We start from the raw sequence: 19,610 nt of genomic DNA on the forward strand, positions 1-19,610 counted from the left end.
GTAGTCAGGTGAAGTTGTCAGATAATATTTGAGAGCAACATTACAGCATTCGTCTCCTGTCCTATATTATTAAAATCATATAATCCAGTGAGGTTGGCAAAGGGAAAAACGACAGGATTGTAGCAAAAATCGTTAAAGGTGGTGTTTTTGACTTTATCTTGTTGTAACCGCAATCGTGGGCCTGATAGATATTAGGTTCAAGAAATTATCAGTAATGCACGGGTAAATTAGCTCTGTAGCCATTTAGCTTATTCTATTTAATTGACATTACAGAATTTACTTTGTATGCAACATTTACTCACCGTAGTGACAGTTTCACACTACAGGTAACTCATCAATTGACGTTATAGTTAGTTATGAAGCTTGCTAAAATGGTTACCTAACTAGTTACAGACGAAGCATTTGGCTAATTTAACAAAAAAACTGCCTGGCACTCAGTTCAGGGCTAGCAACTCTCATTCCAAAGAGAGGACTGTTCCAATTTTAGGGCTGTTATAGATACACATAGGCCTACTCACCTCTTGCTGAGTTAGCTGGCAAGGTGGTTAAAAAAAAACGAGTCTACTGATGACGCACCGGTGCGTCAATATAAGTAAAATAATACAAACATCCCTGTCAAAATCTGTAAATTTAAGGTAGAGATATGTTTTACATGGGCTTCGGCTCAATATGCCTATGGCGGCCTTCCGCAACTGCGGAGATCATCAGCAGCCAATTAACGTTAATAAACTAAAAACTAATGTACCTTTCCATTTGGGTTTAATTCTATTTTAATCCTGTAAAATCAGGGGATTAATTAAAATTGTGCAATATGGTTTAATGAATTTCAATTAACTTCCTGTATGGTCAGTTCAAATGAACTTGACCCCAAACAGCCCTGATACCCTTGTAGTGTGTTGTCATCCTTTTTGCCCTTTCCTATCATCTGTATTTCTCTTCTCCTATCTGTGTGTCCATCAACATTTCAGAGGTAGAAAGAACAGATGCTACAGGCTGGCAGTACGAAGGGCCTTTGTATATGCCACCAAGGCTCTCAAGATCAAACGACGTAACATGCGTATGGTAAGAGCATGCTCAGAATTATAGCCATGTCATTGATACATCTAATTTGAAGGTGTAGCTATGCTATACCCTGAATCTATATGTGCACCCTTACATGTCATCAAGATCACTCCTCTGTCATTATCATGTGCTTATGATAAATCAGCTACATGTAGATGTGTGCTATTGTGAGTGAGAACCTAAAACAATGCTTTTCACCAGTCACGGGAGCACAGCATGAAGTACCCCACCCTTATGCACAACCTGGTGAAGGTCAGTACAGTAGGCCAACAGTAGGGATCATCAACTAGATTCAGCCACGGGACAATTATTTTTCTGGAGCGGATGGTCAGGGGGCCGGGATATAATTACAAATAATTTGCAGACTGCAAATTAACCACAGGAAGCCCAAACAGATATAAAATGTGACTAAAACATCATTTCAAACCTAGTTTACATTTGTATATGATCACATATACACTAGTATGTGGACATCTGGTCATTAAAGATCTCATTTCAAAATCATGGGCATTCATATGGAGTTGGTCCCCCCTTTGCTGCCATAACAGCCTCCACTCTTCTGGGAAGGCTTTCCACTAGATGTTGGAAGATTGCTGCTGGGACTTGCTTCCATTCAGCCACGAGTATTAGTGAGGTCGGGCACAGACGTTGGGCGATTAGGCCTGGCTCGCAGTCTGTGAGCTTGTGTGGCCTACTACATGCTACTACTTGCTCCTAGATGTTTCCACTTCACAATAACAGCACTTACAGTTGACCGGGGCAGCTCTAACAGGGCAGAAATTTGTTGGAAAGGTGACATCCTATGACAGTGCGACATTGAAAGTTACTGAGCTCTTTAGTGCGGGCCATTCTACTGTCAATGTTTGTGTACGGAGATTGCATGGCTGTATGCTCGATTTAATACACCTATCAGCAATGGGTGTGGCTGAAATAGCAGAATCCACTAATTTCAAGGGATGTCCACCTACTTTTGGCCAGTTAGTGCATCTCATGTATAGTTGTGCATGCATGGGAATACTTTGGAACAGATTTCAAAAATGTAAATCACTTGGAGCTGATTTGCTGGTGTTTTTACAGTCTTTCATGTCCAACTAAAAAATTAAATAAAAGTTGGGGGGCCAAATAAAATCTCCCACGGGCCACCAGTTGGAGAACCCTGGCCTACAGTATGTCTTAACCTTGTTACCACACTATCTCTCGGTTCCAGCTTGTGATAATTCAGTACAGCTCTGTAAGGCATGTTTGTTCCCAAGGTTTGATTTACAATGTTGCTCCAACTCACAACCACATGTAATCAGAGCACAGCAGACACTTATCGTAGAACAGAAAAACCTTAGCTGGAGGGGATTCACTGAAAATTGAAAATATTATTAACAAATATGGATGAATGGTACAACGTGAATGTTGTCACATGATTGTATATACTGAACTGTAAAAACCCTCTCATCCCATTCCTTAGTCCTTACTGTTGTTTCTCAGATCCTCTCTCACCCTTTCCTAGGATCACCTAAGATTTGTGTCCATCCCTCCTCTTCTCTCCCCTTACAGAGTAGTGTTCTGAGCGACCATGCCATCACAGAGCCTAAGTCATTCCTGTCTCTTGCAATGCTGGTCAGGGCGAGGCAACAGGAGGGATTCGGTGCAGCGTTAGGCGATGGCAAAGAGCCTCCTGGTGTCATTTCACGCATCATCACACTACAGTGATCTATCCACCTCCTCCATAGACAATTGCAATTGACTCCATACCACCTCTTTGCTGATCTCAGCAAGGGCCCACACATCCAATAACCCAGTTTCCTTACTAGCAATACGACCAACACAGTGCTGCCCTGACACCATTCTACTCCCTTTCTGAATCATGGCTGCTGGAGAGATGCTGACGTAATCACTCCACACCTCACTCAATATGATAGTATTCATAGGAGAGGTTTGACTGACTGGGAGGAATACTTGGCCTTCATTTGTAATGCCTTGTGTCTATGTACATATGTGTGATTGTGTGTTTGCCTGTTTTCCTGTAAAAAATGTGGAAAATCATTGTCTAGTAAATAAAACATTTAGCTACTTATTCAGTGTTCTGATGTTGTTGCTAATATTACAAATATTACAAAAAAATGATGCACTATGACTCAATTTAGGGTTTTCAAGACGGACTACTAAAGGACTTCACCTAAGCAAGATCATTTTAAATTACTGTCCCAAGTAATTGTGGTACTGTTACATAGACTGTTAATAAGTATTTAGTTCCTGTCAATGAATTTGTTCAAGGAGAACGTTTTGAAAAGATTCAGGTTTCCCTGAAATGCTACTGCAATGTATTACTTAAATCTAAACAGCTCTCAATGTAAGCTTATGAAAAATGCAATGAATTTAAAATGCGTTCTGTTGACAGAAGTACAAAAAAACTCCGCAAATGATGCAACTATCACATTCATTGTCTCAAATGGCCTTCCAGTGTGGTTATTCAGGGTCATTATAAGACTTACGTTTTGGACCACTGCGGCTACCATAGCCTCTTACGGATGGGCTATACGTTTGATCTCGACAAAGGACAACCAATGAGAGGAATAGTCTTTTCCTAAACCAATCAGCACGAGTGTCCTTCAGGAGAAAAAAATATATATTTATTGTGATCGTTCAAAGACGGCAGCAAGTGTAGTGACAGACTGCCAAGCCTGATCACCTCCACTTGCCTGGGCCAGCAGTTTATTTTCTGTTTACCGTAACATGTCCAGGCTGTTCGGCCTGAATAAGGGGCAGCCTGAGGCGCCCTCGGAATCCCCAGTTCCACCGCCACCCCCTCCACGGGTTGGCAGCTCCGGTGGTGGTGGCGATAAACCCAAGGACAAATGGAGAGAGCGGCCCAGGCGGTAAAGGAGCTCGACAAGTCTCGTAAGTGTCTTGCATGATAACTAGATTATATAGGACTGTATAACTAGTAGCTAGCTAGAAACATATTGGTAATCATTAAAGAAAGAGCGATGCACCCGCAGCACGCTTTACAGCCTCAGCAGTGATGCTGATGCAACACCGGCCGGTGTCTTGACAGCGTAATCTCCTAGCTAGTTTCCACGGGTATCTATCTAGTTAATTAGTCTTCATGACAGCTATCAGTAGGACAACACTAGTAAACGAGAATGACATGTATCACATTGAACGTTGTGCTGCACATTTTCATTCATGTTGGAAGTTGATCGAGAGTGCATTACATTTACGTCATTTAGCAGACGCACTTATCCAAAGCGACTTACAAATTGGTGCATTCACCTTATGATATCCAGTGGAACAACCACTTTACAATAGTACATCTATATCTTTTTTTTTTGTGGGGGGGGGTTAGAAGGATTACTTTATCCTATCCCAGGTATTCCTTAAAGAGGTGGGGTTTCAGGTGTCTCCGGAAGGTGGTGATTGACTCCGCTGTACTGGCGTCGTTAAGGGGGCTTGTTCCACCATTGGGGTGCCAGAGCAGCGAACAGTTTTGACTGGGCTGAGCGGGAAGGTAGGGGGGCCAACAGGCCAGAGGTGGATGAACGCAGTGCCCTTGTTTGGGTGTAGGGCCTGATCAGAGCCTGAAGGTACGGAGGTGCCGTTCCCCTCACAGCTCTGTAGGCAAGCACCATGGTCTTGTAGCGGATGCGAGCTTGAGGTTCAAGGTGAAAGGTGCAAAGGGTATTCCTTCATACAGTTCAGTTTGCCAGATAGCTCTAGTTACATTACATTTAGTATAACTTAATTCAGCCAGGTTTAAAACCTTGTATTACATTATTTTCCAGAACATTGAGTTAATTTTTCTGGAACTTCTAATTAGTTTGTATATAGTCTACTGTCATTAAATTAAATGTATGTCTCTTGAAGATGAATGTCCCTTTCCCTTGACGTTATTTCAGGTCATGCCAAAGAGGCCCTGGATCTGGCTCGCATGCAGGAGCAGTCTGTTCAGATGGAACATCAGACCAAAATCAAGGTACTGTTGCACTTAAACAAGGCACATGCAGAGTAATGTGTAGGACACCAAATACATTATACTATTAATCCAATATCTGATCATGCTATTTGTGTTCCCTCTGTGTGATGGTGGCAGGAGTATGAGGCAGCAGTGGAGCAGCTGAAGGGGGACCAGCTGCGTATTCAAGGGGAGGAGAGAAGGAAAACTGTCGGTGAGGAGACCAAGCAGCATCAATCGGTGAGAGAGCTGGTACTGAGAGGGTTTAGTGATAGCGCAGAAGCGGTGATTGTGCAGTAGTATTCATTGTACTGCAGAGTATGGGGTCAATGATGGGCTCATAGCATGGATCATAATGCAGAGGTATGGGTAAACTGTAGAAGCAAGCATTTGCCCTGTAGTTGTTAGATGTCTTTGAGTTTGTAGAGAGTACAATTGTGTCGGTAAGTTTAGAGCTTGAAATTGTTTGCACAATTGGCTTTAATTCTGAAACGGGCTACAATGAGAGATGGAGAGGAGCTTACATATAGGGGTTACATATCTGTCCACCAGAGGGCGACTAACGCGTTACTATGGTTACCGTCTCCTCTTATCCCTTTACAGAGAGCACAGTTCCAAGACGGACTTGCCAGACATAGGTATGAGGATCAACTCAAACAACAGGTAAGACCAACTGCCATTAGCTGCAATGTCTACTCAGTCCTGTTTAGGCTAGAAAGAAGTAGAGTGAAAATGCTGTGTCCACCTGACTGAGTGTCGCCTCCTCTGTGTCCTCAGCAAGCCCTGGATGAGGACAACCTTCGCAAACAGGAGGACTCTGTGCTTAAACAGGAGGCTATGAGGAAAGGTACTGACCTCGTATAATACAGTCACACAGCCTCCAGGAATATGGTTCTGCTTCTATTTTCACTGGCCATTATAGCCATATGGGGTCTGGCAATCACAAAATCTGTATGGGATGATCAACGAGGGGGTGGGTATGTGTTCTATAGAGAAATAATGCATGCTCTAGAATGCCCTTCAAGCCAATAAGAAGTGAGTATTCAACAATGCTATGGTAAAATGATGTTATATCCACTGATTTACCCGCTCCACATAGCAACAATCGAGCACGAGATGCAGCTGAGGCACAAGAATGAGCTGCTACGTGTAGAGGCAGAGTCTAAAGCACGTGCACGTGTTGAACGGGAAAACGCAGACATCATCCGCGAGCAGATCCGCTTGAAGGCAGCAGAGCACAGACACACTGTACTAGAGACTATATGGTGAGACAGACTTAGTGTATTACATTACAGACCATACAGAAAGATACCATATTGGATACCTGACTTTCTCTGTATATTTCTGTAATTTCAGGACTGCAGGTGCTGTGTTTGTGGAAGGATTCCAGGCCTTTGTGTCAGACTGGGATAAAGTCACAGCTACGGTGAGACCTGCCTTCCACTCTACTTCCTCGTTTCTGTTAATTAATATGCAAACTGCCAATGACTCCTAAATAAGTACATGATATCTTAAAGGTTTATTTATATCTGATCTCAGCTGTTGTTGGAGCGTCTCTAAATGTAGTGTATTTGTTCCCTCACACCACTAGGTGGCAGGACTGACCCTGCTGGCTGTGGGTGTATATTCTGCCCGGAACGCCGCAGCTGTGGCAGGGCGCTACATTGAGGCCCGGCTTGGGAAGCCCTCATTGGTCAGAGAGACGTCTCGCATCACTGTGGCGGAGGCGATCAAGCACCCCATCAAGGTACAGCGGCCCTGCTGTGCCTTGTATAAGTCCTGCGTCTGATGCTTTTTCTTTCTTTTTTGTTGCAAGTAAATTAAGTTTGCTAAACACTTATGTCGAAGTACTATGAAGTGATGGTGAGGTGCATTTTCTTATTTTTCCTCTTATAGATTTCAAAGCGCCTGACAAGCAAACCTCAGGATGCCCTGGAGGGAGTAGTGCTCAGTGTGAGTACCAACACTCAGCACACACCTGAGCACCAGAGAGTCATACCTTATACAGTCTCAACACAACTATACCTGGGAGATATTATACCCAGTACATGTATTAAAGAGACATTCATAGAGAATGCTGTGTACACATCTTGTGTAGAGTGAATATATGTTTTTGCAGCCCTGCTTTGAGACAAAATGTTGATCTCCCTGATATGAATTATTCCCTCCACTCCCCACAGCCTAACTAGAAGAGCGTGTACATGACATCGCCATAGCAACTAGGAACACACGGCAGAACAAGGGGCTCTACAGGAACATCCTCATGTACGGCCCCCCAGGTACCGGCAAGACCCTCTTCGCTAAAGTAGGCCCCTTACAGAATCACTTTGACAAGAGGTGTTATGTTGGTAACTGTCTCTCTGTGGTTTGAGTAGAAGCTAGCCGTGCACTCTGGGATGGACTATGCCATCATGACGGGTGGAGATGTGGTGCCCATGGGCCGTGAGGGCGTCACCGCCATGCACTAAGTCATTGACTGGGCCAACACCAGTCGCCGTGGGTATGCTACCCTCACTTGCAGTACTATCATACTATTGATAGAACTTAATGTAAATGTAACCATGATATAACCATGTAACGTAAGAATATACATTTTAACTTGCCAGCTGCACTGGTCTTAATTCGTTCTCTGTATATCATTCCAAGTGCCTGTCTGTTTATGGCTAATGCCATCCTGTGTCCTGTCTGACAGCCTATTGCTGTTTGTTGATGAAGCCGATGCATTTCTTCGCAAGAGATCTACTGTAAGTGTGTTGTGTACAACCTGGGATCAAATACGTATGTATTTGAGTATCTGGTATTTAAAATACCTTTTTCTGTGTGTTTGAGTATTTTAAAATACACAGGCCAAAACAATAATTTTTATTAGAGTATTTGAATGGTTATTTGTAAAAAATAAAATGAGTACTGTACCAAATTGTATTTGAGAGTATTTTCAAATACTTATCTTAAATACTATTTTCAAATATCTGGATTAAATGCATGGGAGTGTATTTGAGTATTTTCAAATAAAGTTAAATATTCAACTACTTGCCTTTTCAACTATAAGATATCTGAGTACTTACTTCGAATGTATTTGAGATATTTCAAATACTATTTGAACCCAGGTATTTGTACCTCCCTGTATTGAAATGATAGCGAAACCAAAACGATGATCTTGTCGAAATATTGGAAAATAAAATTCAAGGTTTGTGTCTTTTTGTTTGCAGGAGAAGATCAGTGAAGAGCTCAGAGCAACTTTGAATGCATTCCTGCAGAGCAACAAGTCAGTCCTCATTAACTCTAAATTCACCATATCTACACCCAACACACTGAATTCTGATGTACAAACTTCCTCAAATACCACAGCATTCTAACCCTAATAGCCCACTGGTGTGTTGTCTTCCTCCAGGTTCATGATGGTGCTGGCTAGTAACCAGCCGGAGCAGTTTGACTGGGCCGTTGATGAGATAGTCAACTTTGCTCTGCCGGGTCCTGATGAGAGGCTGGTGCGCCTGTACTTTGACAGATACGTGCTTGAGCCTGCCACAGAGGGGAGACAGTGAGTCATACAGCGTTACGCCCACACAGCACAGCAGCACAGGTTTAAATAGGGCATTCTCACAAGCACACACACACTGGGATGTATAATGGAACAAGTTCTAATGCCAAGTAATTAGCTACTCCCAGACATACTTGGAGTCATCCGCATTCCGTGGCACACACACACACCTACCCACACACATGGTGGAGGGAGGCCCCTCTCTGTATTGTTCCATCAACATAAGCTCTGGCTGTGGAGTGTGTCAGGAGCAGGTCTTTAAGAGCAGGTGTCCCAGCAGTAAGCAGCAGCAGGATCCCAGTCAGCCGTAGCCATGCTGAGTCACTAATTACAGTGGGGCTTTGAGGGCCTGGAGCCTGAGGGGCAGGGGGTGATTTACACACAGGGCACAGGAAGCTGGACCAGGCTCAACAACACTCAGATAACCGAGCCAGCTGGTGGAGGGAGCTTGGCCACTTAAGGAGTGGCTCCCCAGATAAGAATCAGACAAGACCTCATAACGCAGACCTGTTTCCATTCTGCCAGACAGGATGTCATTCAGACCCGTATCTGTCTATAATCCCCCTCTCTGTCTCTACCTTCCCTGTCTGTAATCCCCCTCTCTGTCTCTACCTTCCCTGTCTGTAATCCCCCTCTCTGTCTCTACCTTCCCTGTCTGTAATCCCCCTCTCTGTCTCTACCTTCCCTGTCTGTAATTCCCCTCTCTGTCTCTACCTTCCCTGTCTGTAATCCCCCTCTCTGTCTCTACCTTCCCTGTCTGTAATTCCCCTCTCTCTGTCTCTACCTTCCCTGTCTGTAATTCCCCTCTCTCTGTCTGTAATTCCCCTCTCTCTGTCTGTAATTCCCCTCTCTCTGTCTCTACCTTCCCTGTCTGTAATTCCCCTCTCTCTGTCTCTACCTTCCCTGTCTGTAATTCCCCCTCTCTCTGTCTCTACCTTCCCTGTCTGTAATTCCCCCCCTCTCTGTCTCTACCTTCCCTGTCTGTAATTCCCCTCTCTCTGTCTGTAATTCCCCTCTCTGTCTCTACCTTCCCTGTCTGTAATTCCCCTCTCTCTGTCTGTAATTCCCCTCTCTCTGTCTGTAATTCCCCTCTCTCTGTCTGTAATTCCCCTCTCTCTGTCTCTACCTTCCCTGTCTGTAATCCCCCCCTCTCTGTCTCTACCTTCCCTGTCTGTAATCCCCCCCCTCTCTGTCTCTACCTTCCCTGTCTGTAATCCCCCCCTCTCTGTCTCTACCTTCCCTGTCTGTGTTTGTCCCTGCAGGAGAATGAAGCTGGCTCAGTTTAACTGTGGTCAGAAGTGCTCGGACATCGCTAAGCGGGCAGAGGGATCTCTAAACTGGGCGTGGCCTGGCAGGTATGTGATGCGTTTCCCCTGTTGTTCATAGGTCAATGCTTTCTGCTGAGCTTTTTGAAACGATAACAACCAGAATTATCCAATTACGCCAATTTGACATAAATGATTTGTTGGAAGGAGAGCCTGTGTAGCAGGTCATAGATGGAAGGTTAGAGATGGCCACAGCAGGCAATTCTGACCCAAGGTGATTTGGTTACCAAGGAAGTCCAGACCCATTTATTCTTCAACTATTAATAGAAGCAGAGCTGAGAAGTGGATCACTATGTATGTCACTGTTCCTTCCCTTCTGCTGTGTCATGTTCATCTCTCCTGTGAGACTCATTCTGTGGACAAGAACTGTAATGATAAAATCTTTATTTAGATTAAATGTAATGTAATAATCCATGTATTCTATGTCCTCCTGTAGGCGGCAGCATACTCCTGAGAGGACGGCGTCCTAAGGGAGGCCATGATTGATGCTCGGGTGGACGATGCCGTGCGGCAGCACCTCCAGAGGATGGACTGGCTGCACGGGGAGGCTGCACGGGGAGGCTGCACGGGGAGGCTGGGGCCAAGAGCACAGCCTCTCCCAGCACTGGACCAGTAGACAGCAGAAATATAGGCTCTACTTCTAGGGGAGACACCACAGCCTCATGAGTACCAAACCCGGTCCTGGAGATGGACAGCAGACCGGAGACCCCTGTCAATCGGGAGGAGCTGAAACTGCAGAATCAGCCCCACCTTCCTCAGACAGTACCACCCTGCCTGCGGAGGAGGGGACTTTCCCGGCCAAAGGGGAGGGTGTAAAAGCAGAAGCAGTGGTAACACCCCGGGGGGAGGGGTAGAGGGTGTAGCCCAAACTGATGCAGCCCCTAGCAGTGAGGGGGGGACAGAAACTCCTCCCAAGGATGGGACTCCAGTTTAACATTAGGGGGGGAAGGAAGGAAGGGGGCTGCTTTTTGGGATTAATGGGTTTACAGGAGGACGCCTCCTGTTCCTCCTGACTGTCTGTATACGTCTGTCTGACTGAAAGAGATGGGGGAGGGGGGATATTTAATATTTATGTTGATGTGGACTGTAAGAGATGATACTCTATTATTCAAATGGTGTGGATGAAAATGATCCAGGTTTCTTACCATGGCTGCACCTATGTTATGATTGTAATGGGATGGTTTCATAGACTTAAAAGTAGTTGTAAAAACCATGTGACCAACAGATGCTGATATGGTGATGAACTGTATCTTGAACCTGTGTAATGACACACCAGGACTCTGTCACTGTTAACCTCCAGTAGTCCGTTTTAATCAAACAAACGTTTTCATTTTTACAACACCGACGTCTGCACAGAGAGACGGGGGGGTGGTCTAGGGAGGATGGGAAGTGAAGTGAAAGGTGGCTTCATCCCGCTCCCTAAAGACTAATTCATAAGGGAGGAACACTCAGGATCCCAATGGGTCACAGTCCTCATATAGTATCACTCTTCAATGCCATGACGAGCATGTTGCACCTTTGATATAAGTTAATACGCCACAGGCAGTCTCTTTCAAAGCTACTATTATGGAGGCACTCTACAGCTGGCTGTTCAGTGTAAAGTATTTCGTCAACTATAAAGAGTTCCTGAGTGTAACCCTCCTCCTTGGAATTTCATCTTCAGGTTTCCATGCTGATGACCCTCTGGACCAACTATCAAATAAAACCTTTAACCCCTTAACAACACACACATACACAACAGTGACATTCCTAATGGTTCTTTAATGTTGGCACACTGCATATACTGTACACACCACGCAGTTAGATGAGCAGGCAGCATTTATGTTCTCTTCCCCACCCCAAATAATGTGTAATTATTGACATCAATAACCAAGAAAGAAATGACACCCACCCACGATGAATACATTCCCTAGGCCCCTTTCAGTACAGCTTTCACATGCCAAGTTTTTAAATTAGACAGAGTACTACCAATACACAAATCCCTCTCAAAATTTGACCACACTCAAGCAAAATAAATATTTTTTATTTCAAAACGGGCATATTCAGGCAAAATAAACAAACTGTTCTACAAACTGACAAACCCCAAGCAAAATATACACCCTATCCCCACTTCTAGCAAAATTGACATTCTAAAACCAAATATATATATACACTATTTTGAAAAACTGACACGCTTTTATCAAATTGCTTACCCCACTACTAACTGGACCCTCAATTACCTACATCCTTTTACATTAAATCATTTCCAGTCAAGACAAATATGGACGGTGAGGAGTTTTGCACTGTGTGTGAAGGCCATTGGGCCAGTTAAAGTGCTTTATCCAGTGGCAATAAGAAACAGTATGGTTTGAAGGATTTATCTTGGATAGTCTTTGTTTAGCTGCCCTTGTGTCTAGAGTCTGGTTGGTCAGTTGTCAGCAGGTCCAATGCTCTCAGAGTTGGCGTGGGCTGGGGTGTCCGTTGTCCATGGCTCAGAGGTGGCGTGGGCTGGGGTGTCCCTTGTCCATGGCTCTCAGAGGTGGCGTGGGCTGGGGTGTCCCTTGTCCATGGCTCTCAGAGGTGGCGTGGGCTGGGGTGTCCCTTGTCCATGGCTCTCAGAGGTGGCGTGGGCTGGGGTATCCGTTGTCCATGGCTCTCAGAGGTGGCGTGGGCTGGGGTGTCCGTTGTCCATGGCTCTCAGAGGTGGCGTGGGCTGGGGTGTCCGTTGTCCATGGCTCTCAAAGGTGGCGTGGGCTGGGATGTCCGTTGTCCATGGCTCTCAGAGGTGGCGTGGGCTGAGGTGTCCGTTGTCCATGGCTCTCAGAGGTGGCGTGGGCTGGGGTGTCCGTTGTCCATGGCTCTCAGAGGTGGTGTGGGCTGGGGTGTCCGTTGTGGTACAGCTTCTGCTTAATGTGCACCATGTTCCCACTTGAGTCCTCTAGCTTTCTCATGTGCACCCTTCTCCCCAGGTTACAGAAGCGGGGAACCCATGACCAGGAGAACGCATCTGGACACAGTAAAGGAAAAAAAGATGGGGGTTGGGGAAGATGTACGACATTGATTGAAAGATTAAGGATGTGTCCTCCATTTAGTTTGTGTGCGAGTGTGCATGCATTTTTTCACTTGCTGGCTCTGGGATTCAAGTTAGCCACCTTTCGGTTACTGGTGGGAGGGGGAGATTGAGAGAGGACGAGACCACTCCACCAAACTACTAAAGCCCACAAACTTTTCACAGGATAGACAGAAATAAACAACATGAATTTGGTGAGATGGGAGGGAGAGATAAATACTGAATTTTAAGCGAGGGAGAGGGAGAAGAAAGAGAAATCACAAGACACTGAAACATTGCAGTAAGTCTACTCTGAACTCACAGTTTTAAAACCACAGACACTCAAATGAACGCTGTGTGTGTGTGCATTAGAGGAAAGATCAATTTGAAAAGACATGAAGCTATACATGACTAATTTCTACACCAACCAACCCCATCACTTCATACACGGCAAGCAGCTCTGGCTGGGAATTATACTAATCCCACAACTGGATAAAGAAATATGAAGAGAAAACTCTACACACAGGAAAAACTGTGACTAGACTAAAGGGGAAGGATGTTTGATGACTTTATCAGTGCCAACAGTTTAATGTAGAAATATGAGGAGGGGGGGGGGACTCCCACTGTCATATATAAGCCTGAAAAACACTGATCCAAAATGAATTTTAGGAAATCAATAGAGAAACAGCAGCAAGCTGGGGAATATTGTGATAAAGTGGGTCGATGGCTGAGTCACACTTATAAAAGTCATTGAACCGTAGACAGGTTTACACACTGTACTGTAGTCTCCGGAACGGAGGCTGCTCACGATACTGCAGTTTTCATCAAACAAGGATAATTCAAAGTTGAGACATCACACCTCTGCACCTTTAGACATTTGTTCTCCTGTACATTCCCACACACACCCAAAGAACATCCTATTTTTACCCCCACCCCATGAACAAAAAATCTGTATTCCTTACTAACTTTCTACTGCTGCTATATTTAAAACTCAGAGCTGTGTCAGGCTTTTGAGACCAGCTCCCCATACATTGTCTCTCTGCCTCTCAGAGCCTGCCTGTGGGGTTGTGGCCCCCTGCTGACTCACCATGGGGCTGTTTGGCCCTCCAACTTCTGAGGGCAGCGTGCAGTGCCCCGTCCAGGCACAGCAGCAACCAGCTGAGGAGGAAGCCCAGCAGCAACCCCAGCATCAGGTCCAGCTCCTGCTTGGTCACACTGTCACTCACAAAGTAGTTCTCTGCAGAGTCCACCAGAGACTGGTCCCCATCATACGGGATCACATAGTGTACATGGTGCCTGAAGCCCAGAGGGAGGTGACAGAGGGAGAGGGGAAGGGGTGAGGTGAGGAGACAAGGAGAAGAGAGAAGGGAGCAGGACACGTGGAGTGGGGAGGGAGGAAAATGGGAGGGAGTGGAGCGAGAGAAGAGAGGAGGGACAGGAGGACGGGGGGGGGGAGTAAAAATTGCATTGAGGAAGATGCATTGACATAAGGGAGTAATTAAATCTACCATACAAAGACTGTATATGGTTAGGCTATGTGTGGTTCTATATACTTCGCTGTAGCGCTGTGTGTGGGTGAGTGGGATGGTTGGATGGATGGATGAGGTTGGGTGGGCGTGCTGCTGTCAGCCCCATCATTGAGCGGTGAACAGCTGCAGCTGGAGGGCAGCACAGGAAACGCATCACTAACAGCTGGCCTCGCTGCCCCATGGGAGGTGGGGCGTGGGGGGGTGCATGTGGACCAGCTGCAGGAATCACTCCCAGTAGAGAGAAACCATAGCAGCAAGAACAGTGTTGACGTGGGCACCCACTGGACAAAACCTTGTTGGATCAATGTGGTTTCCACATAATTTCAACCACAACTACAATGTGATGACGTTGAATCAACGTGGAAAACTGATTGGATTTTCAAAAAGTTATCAACGTAAGGGAATTTTGTCTTTTTTTCACCCAACTTTTAACCTAAATCCAATGACGTGAATTTTTGGGGGGGATTTCATGTTGAATTCTCGTTAGTTGACAACAACCAAAAACTAGACATTAAAACAGCGTCTGTCCCCAGGGGACAGAGAGTTGCAAGGGAGAAAGGTACTGTATGTGCCAACAAAAAAAGGAGGATGTGGAGAGCACAAACAAGTCAATCAATATAGTATAATATCAATTAATCAATCAATGTGCATGAGTAAGCAGAGATATTAAAACAAACTATTCTTAAAATCAACATGCAACAAAGCATGCTGGGAAATATAATAATGAGGCCACTCCCACATCTTTTTCTATCTGAGTGAGTAAATGGAAACCTTAGGAGTTGATGGAAAACTTGACAAGTGATGTGTTTTAATAAACAAATTAGGCACATTTGGGCAGTCTTGTTACAAAATTTTGAACAGAAATGCAATGGTTCATTGGATCAGTCTAAAACTTTGCACATACACTGATGCCATCTAGTGGCCAAAATCTAAATTGCACCTGGGCTAGAATAATACATTATGGCCTTTCTCTTGCATTTCAAACATGATGGTACAAAACAAATACAAAAGAATGATTGTTTTTTTCTTAGTATTATCTTTTACCAGCTCTATTGGGTTATATTCTACTACATTCCTTTCACGTTTCCATAAACATCAAAGTGTTTCCTTTGAAATTGTACCAAGAATATGCATATTCTTGCTTCAGGGCCTGAGCTACAGGCAGTTAGATTTGGGTATGTCATTTTACGCAAAAATGTTTAAAAAAAAGGGGCTAATCGTTAACATTATTAATTAATCCCACAAGACCTTTAGTAATGACCTAGTTATTGACATTGTGGTTTGAAAATCCTGGCTCATGGGCCACATCAGACCTGCAAGTCACAATATGCTGGTTTGTGAAGTGATTAGTAATTCCTATCGGAATCCAGCCAGATGGAGGATACCCAAGAATTGTACTCTTTTATTACCCACAACCTGCACTCAGAATGACTGCTATGGTGAAGGACTAAACAAACACGACTACCTAAAATATCTAAACTGGAACAACCATCTCAGTAACGGGTGCAATAAGTCCAAGTAACAGATTGGATTAGTTTAGAAAATATACGCTATTTATCTCAAAACAAAAAGGTTTTTTGTCATAGGCGCCGAATACAACTGATCTGGACTTTACTGTGAAATGCTTGCTTAGGAGCACTTCCCAACAGTGCAGAGTTTAAAGATAACAAATAAAATAGTAACACAAGAGGAATAAAATACACAGGAATGGAGCTATGTACAGGCAGTACCAGTACCAGATCAATGTGCAGAGGTAAGAGGTATTTGAGGTAGATATGTACATGAAGGCAGGGTAAAGTGATAGATAATAATAAGGTATTTGAGGTAGATATGTACATGAAGACAAGGTAAAGTGATAGATAATAAGGTATTTGAGGTAGATATGTACATGAAGGCAGGGTAAAGTGATAGATAATAAGGTATTTCAGGTAGATATGTACATGAAGGCAGGGTAAAGTGATAGATAATAATAAGAGTAACCTAAAGATCAGAGCAGCAGCAGCAGGTGATGGGTGTAAAAGTGTGTATGTATGTGTGTTTGTGTTGTGTCAATGTAATGTGTGTGAGTGAGTGTGTATATGGTTTGTATACAGTATATAGTCTAATGAGTGTGCGTAGGATCAGTGCAAGATAGAATCAGTGCAACTAGTTTGGGTACCATTCATTAACTATTTAGCAGTCTGGATATTTAGCAGACTGGCTATTTAGCAGTCTTGTGGCTTGGGGGTAAAAGCTGTCTCAGAGCCTGTTGGTCCGAGAGCCGATGCTCTGGTACCGTCTGTCAGACGGTAGCAGAGTGAACAGTCTATGGCTTGGGTGGCTGGAGTCTTTGGCAATTTCTCAGACCTTCCTCTGACACCGCCTGATATAAAGGTCTCAGATGGCAGGGAGCTCGGCCCCAGTGATGTACTGGGCTGTCCACACCACCCTCTGTAGTGCTTTGGGGTCAACTTTTTGAGGATCTGAGGGCCCATGCCAAATATTTTCAGCCTCTTGAGGGGGAAGAGGCGCTGCTGTGCCCTCTTCATGACTGTGCGGGGGTGTGGACAATGTTATGTCCTTAGTAAAGTGCAATTGAGATTGTGTCATCTTTGTATCTGTTGGGGCAGTATACAAATTGGAGTGGGTCTAGGGTGCCTGGGATGATGGTATTGATGTGTGACATGACCAGCCTTTCAAAGCACTTCATAAGTACCGATGTGAGTGCTACAGGGCGATAGTCATTTAGGCAGGTTACATTGGAGCTCATGGGAACAGTGGTGGTCAGCTTGAAACATGTTGGGATTACAGACATGGTCTATCAATGGATGGTCCATCAACATTTTGTTGTTATTTATAAGACAAAGAATGTTGACAGTTCTGTTTATGTCGACTCACCTCAGAGATCACTGGTGAACTAGTGATGCAAAGCATCTGGAATAATGCATTATCTGCATGTAGCCTACAGCATCTCCTATCACTTTTATCATCTCATTACAGTCTGTACATCAACGATGTATGAAACAGCTGTTGAACTATGTTGAACTATGTTGAACTTTGCTCCTGTACATGATGGAAATGACTGGGTCGACATTCCCACAGTGTGACACGTCACATAAATGTATAATTTGTCTTCATAAAGGGTTTACTTTTCATTTTAACACATTCACATAGGCAGTCACTAGGTGAAGGCTTCAGGAATATAAATTATTGAATGCAACAACCATGCCTTTGTCACTATCTGTCACTATCAAATACAGTCATTGGTGGGTATCTCTCACATTCACTTGAAAGGCATGCTGGGAAGAATGCAAATATGACTTTATCCTACAGTGTTAAAATAACACCCTCAGTGTTTAGTGTTTAAAACCTAAACGCCCTGTGCTGAATACACGTGTTCATGTGTTTAAAAGTGTTACAACGAATAAACATGTTCTGGTGTTTACAATCTAAACACTGTGACGCGCTATCATTGATATTCTAAATGCCTTGATGCGTTTAAAAAGTGTTGCAGAAAAGGGTTTAGTTATGTGCTCAGATCCTAAACACTTGGTTTTACAGTGTGGTTTTAAACAAACGGTTTACGTGTGCTCTTGTTTTGCATAACATTAAATCACATAATTTGGGAAAGTTTGTTTTACCTTCCACAGTTGCAATGGCAGACGTGGTCCTCCCCTCGTAAATGTGGTAAAATATAGTTGTGAAAGCGGTCCAGTAGCGCGTTCATGTCCGTTAGACACGCTACAGCCTGAAAAGAACCACTGAAGTCAACTGGGACAAAACAAGCCGCATTCCCATAACAGCATATGTTGCCCGACTTCTCAGGTAGATGACACAGAAAAATTTAAATTCTAAAAAGAATTAAGTGTCGTTACTCCAGAAAAAATGTTTTCCTTGACAGTTTATTGATTGTTTCGCCTCATGTAGGCCACGTTGATGTATAGGTCGTTTGAAATAACCATTTGACAGCTTTGAACAGATTCAATTGTTACACATAAGGGTGTGTGGGGAATGAGGATAACGGTGTTCTTCTTACCATCACAAATAAATCCCCCAAAACCATAAAGATCGTGGCGGTTGTGCACGTTTGAATCAAAACTTCCCTACAGCAGTTTTTTGCTCTCCCTCCAGAACTATCCTGTGATACCTGTGCCAAAAACAACACCCTGAAGTGAAGGCTCTCATGGATGCAGCGTCAGTGTCCAACTACCCATCATTGCATCGTCTATCCGATGTTCCTTTCTCCGCGACATGAGGAGATGAGGACCAGTCTCATTTCGCTCCCTTTTGAAAAGCACTCTGTGCACCAGCGAAGATGGTTAATCGAGGTGCGTGCAACGGGGAGGCGTGGTGTGAAAGCTGTAGCGTATGTCAGAAAATGATTGTTAGGCTATTCCAGAGCACAGCAACACAGTTGATATCAGGACGAAGTCACGATCCATGCGTTGTTGTGATGCCAGCCACTGCACAGTTCCTGGTGTAGCCTATTTACCTGGACGCATCCACTAGCATTAGGCAAGGAATCATCGATTCGTGTTTTCTTCTCCAATCAGGTCGTTTTCCTTGTTAGCTCCCTCTAGCAGGTGTTTGTTCATTGTCAGGCTATCTATCATTTCTCATAGTCCGACAGGATAGGCTACTTTGGCGCAGCTGAAAGAGAATACGGAGCCTCCCACTGTGCATTCCAGTTGATAATAGCGGAGGCATTTTTAGGCTCCTTCAGAGAAACAAATTATAGGCTGAATCAATTTCCACCCCAAATTTGCCACCAAAAGCTTAGTAGGCCCGCCTATACATATGTCAAGGGTTTGGTTTATGATAATGATGATAGCATGCGTCAACATAAATTAACAACGAATTAACATAACTGGTCATAACTCTCTCTTTCTGACAATCAGCAGTTCAAATATGTATTCTACACCATTCTGTTGGGCGGGGCTTCGTTTGTGACAACACATTGACTTTATTGCCGACGTCTATCAGGGAAAAGCAAACAAGAGGAAGATGAACTGGGCCTGAGTCGATTGGGGCCCCGGGAATGCCAGCCCCGTGCCGGCCATGGTTAATAATAGAATGTCACATATTGAAATGCTTTTTTTTTATGCTGTCCTGACTCTAACCTGCGTGGAACCAGTGTTTCCTTATAAGGTCGTACACATAAACAATTCAGCACCATGTACAGCGCCGCGAAGCGTGCCAG

The 19,610-nt window shown here is 44.3% G+C and overlaps 2 protein-coding genes and 1 pseudogene across 3 annotated transcripts; 2 read left to right on the top strand and 1 right to left on the bottom strand.

Annotated features, from left to right (window-relative positions):
- Positions 1-32: 32 nt before the first annotated feature.
- Positions 33-3,079, top strand: LOC106583065 (39S ribosomal protein L20, mitochondrial-like). 2 transcript variants are annotated; one of them, XR_001323436.2, is made up of 4 exons: positions 33-138; positions 969-1,062; positions 1,264-1,314; positions 2,611-3,079. XR_001323436.2 is itself a non-coding variant. In XM_014166847.2 (3 exons), exons 1-3 carry the CDS (start codon positions 856-858, stop codon positions 2,764-2,766), a joined length of 414 nt encoding a protein of 137 aa, XP_014022322.1. In that variant the 5' UTR covers positions 151-855; the 3' UTR covers positions 2,767-3,079. The 2 variants fall into 2 exon arrangements, 1 of the variants encoding a protein (XP_014022322.1); XM_014166847.2 differs by lacking the exon at positions 33-138 and having other exon boundaries at positions 151-1,062.
- A 545-nt stretch (positions 3,080-3,624) lies between these two features.
- LOC106583100 (ATPase family AAA domain-containing protein 3-A-like) lies at positions 3,625-11,510 on the top strand (annotated as a pseudogene).
- Positions 11,511-11,615: 105 nt separating this feature from the next.
- On the bottom strand, positions 11,616-19,217 carry LOC106583099 (transmembrane protein 240). The gene is made up of 3 exons (XM_045705732.1): positions 18,052-19,217; positions 13,990-14,198; positions 11,616-12,860 (listed from the first exon to the last, which is right to left on the bottom strand). The coding sequence occupies exons 1-3, from the start codon at positions 18,135-18,137 to the stop codon at positions 12,715-12,717; spliced, it is 441 nt and encodes a 146-aa protein (XP_045561688.1). The 5' UTR covers positions 18,138-19,217; the 3' UTR covers positions 11,616-12,714.
- Positions 19,218-19,610: the final 393 nt, after the last annotated feature.

This window comes from Salmo salar, chromosome ssa22, assembly GCF_905237065.1.
Source record: "Salmo salar chromosome ssa22, Ssal_v3.1, whole genome shotgun sequence".
In the NCBI taxonomy this organism is placed as follows: domain Eukaryota; kingdom Metazoa; phylum Chordata; class Actinopteri; order Salmoniformes; family Salmonidae; genus Salmo; species Salmo salar.

What these genes read in the sequence shown, in the direction of transcription:
- LOC106583065 (XM_014166847.2), top strand. Translation starts at nt 856, where the DNA reads ATGAACTTGACCCCAAACAGCCCTGATACCCTTGTAGTGTGTTGTCAT. An exon ending in AACGACGTAACATGCGTATG is followed by an intron (nt 1,063 to 1,263) that starts GTAAGAGCATGC and finishes GCTTTTCACCAG; the next exon opens with TCACGGGAGCACAGCATGAA. An exon ending in TTATGCACAACCTGGTGAAG is followed by an intron (nt 1,315 to 2,610) that starts GTCAGTACAGTA and finishes CTCCCCTTACAG; the next exon opens with AGTAGTGTTCTGAGCGACCA.
- LOC106583099 (XM_045705732.1), bottom strand. Translation starts at nt 18,137, where the DNA reads ATGAACGCGCTACTGGACCGCTTTCACAACTATATTTTACCACATTTA. An exon ending in TGCCATTGCAACTGTGGAAG is followed by an intron (nt 14,199 to 18,051) that starts GTAAAACAAACT and finishes TCTGGGCTTCAG; the next exon opens with GCACCATGTACACTATGTGA. An exon ending in GAGGGCCAAACAGCCCCATG is followed by an intron (nt 12,861 to 13,989) that starts GTGAGTCAGCAG and finishes TACTGTGTCCAG; the next exon opens with ATGCGTTCTCCTGGTCATGG.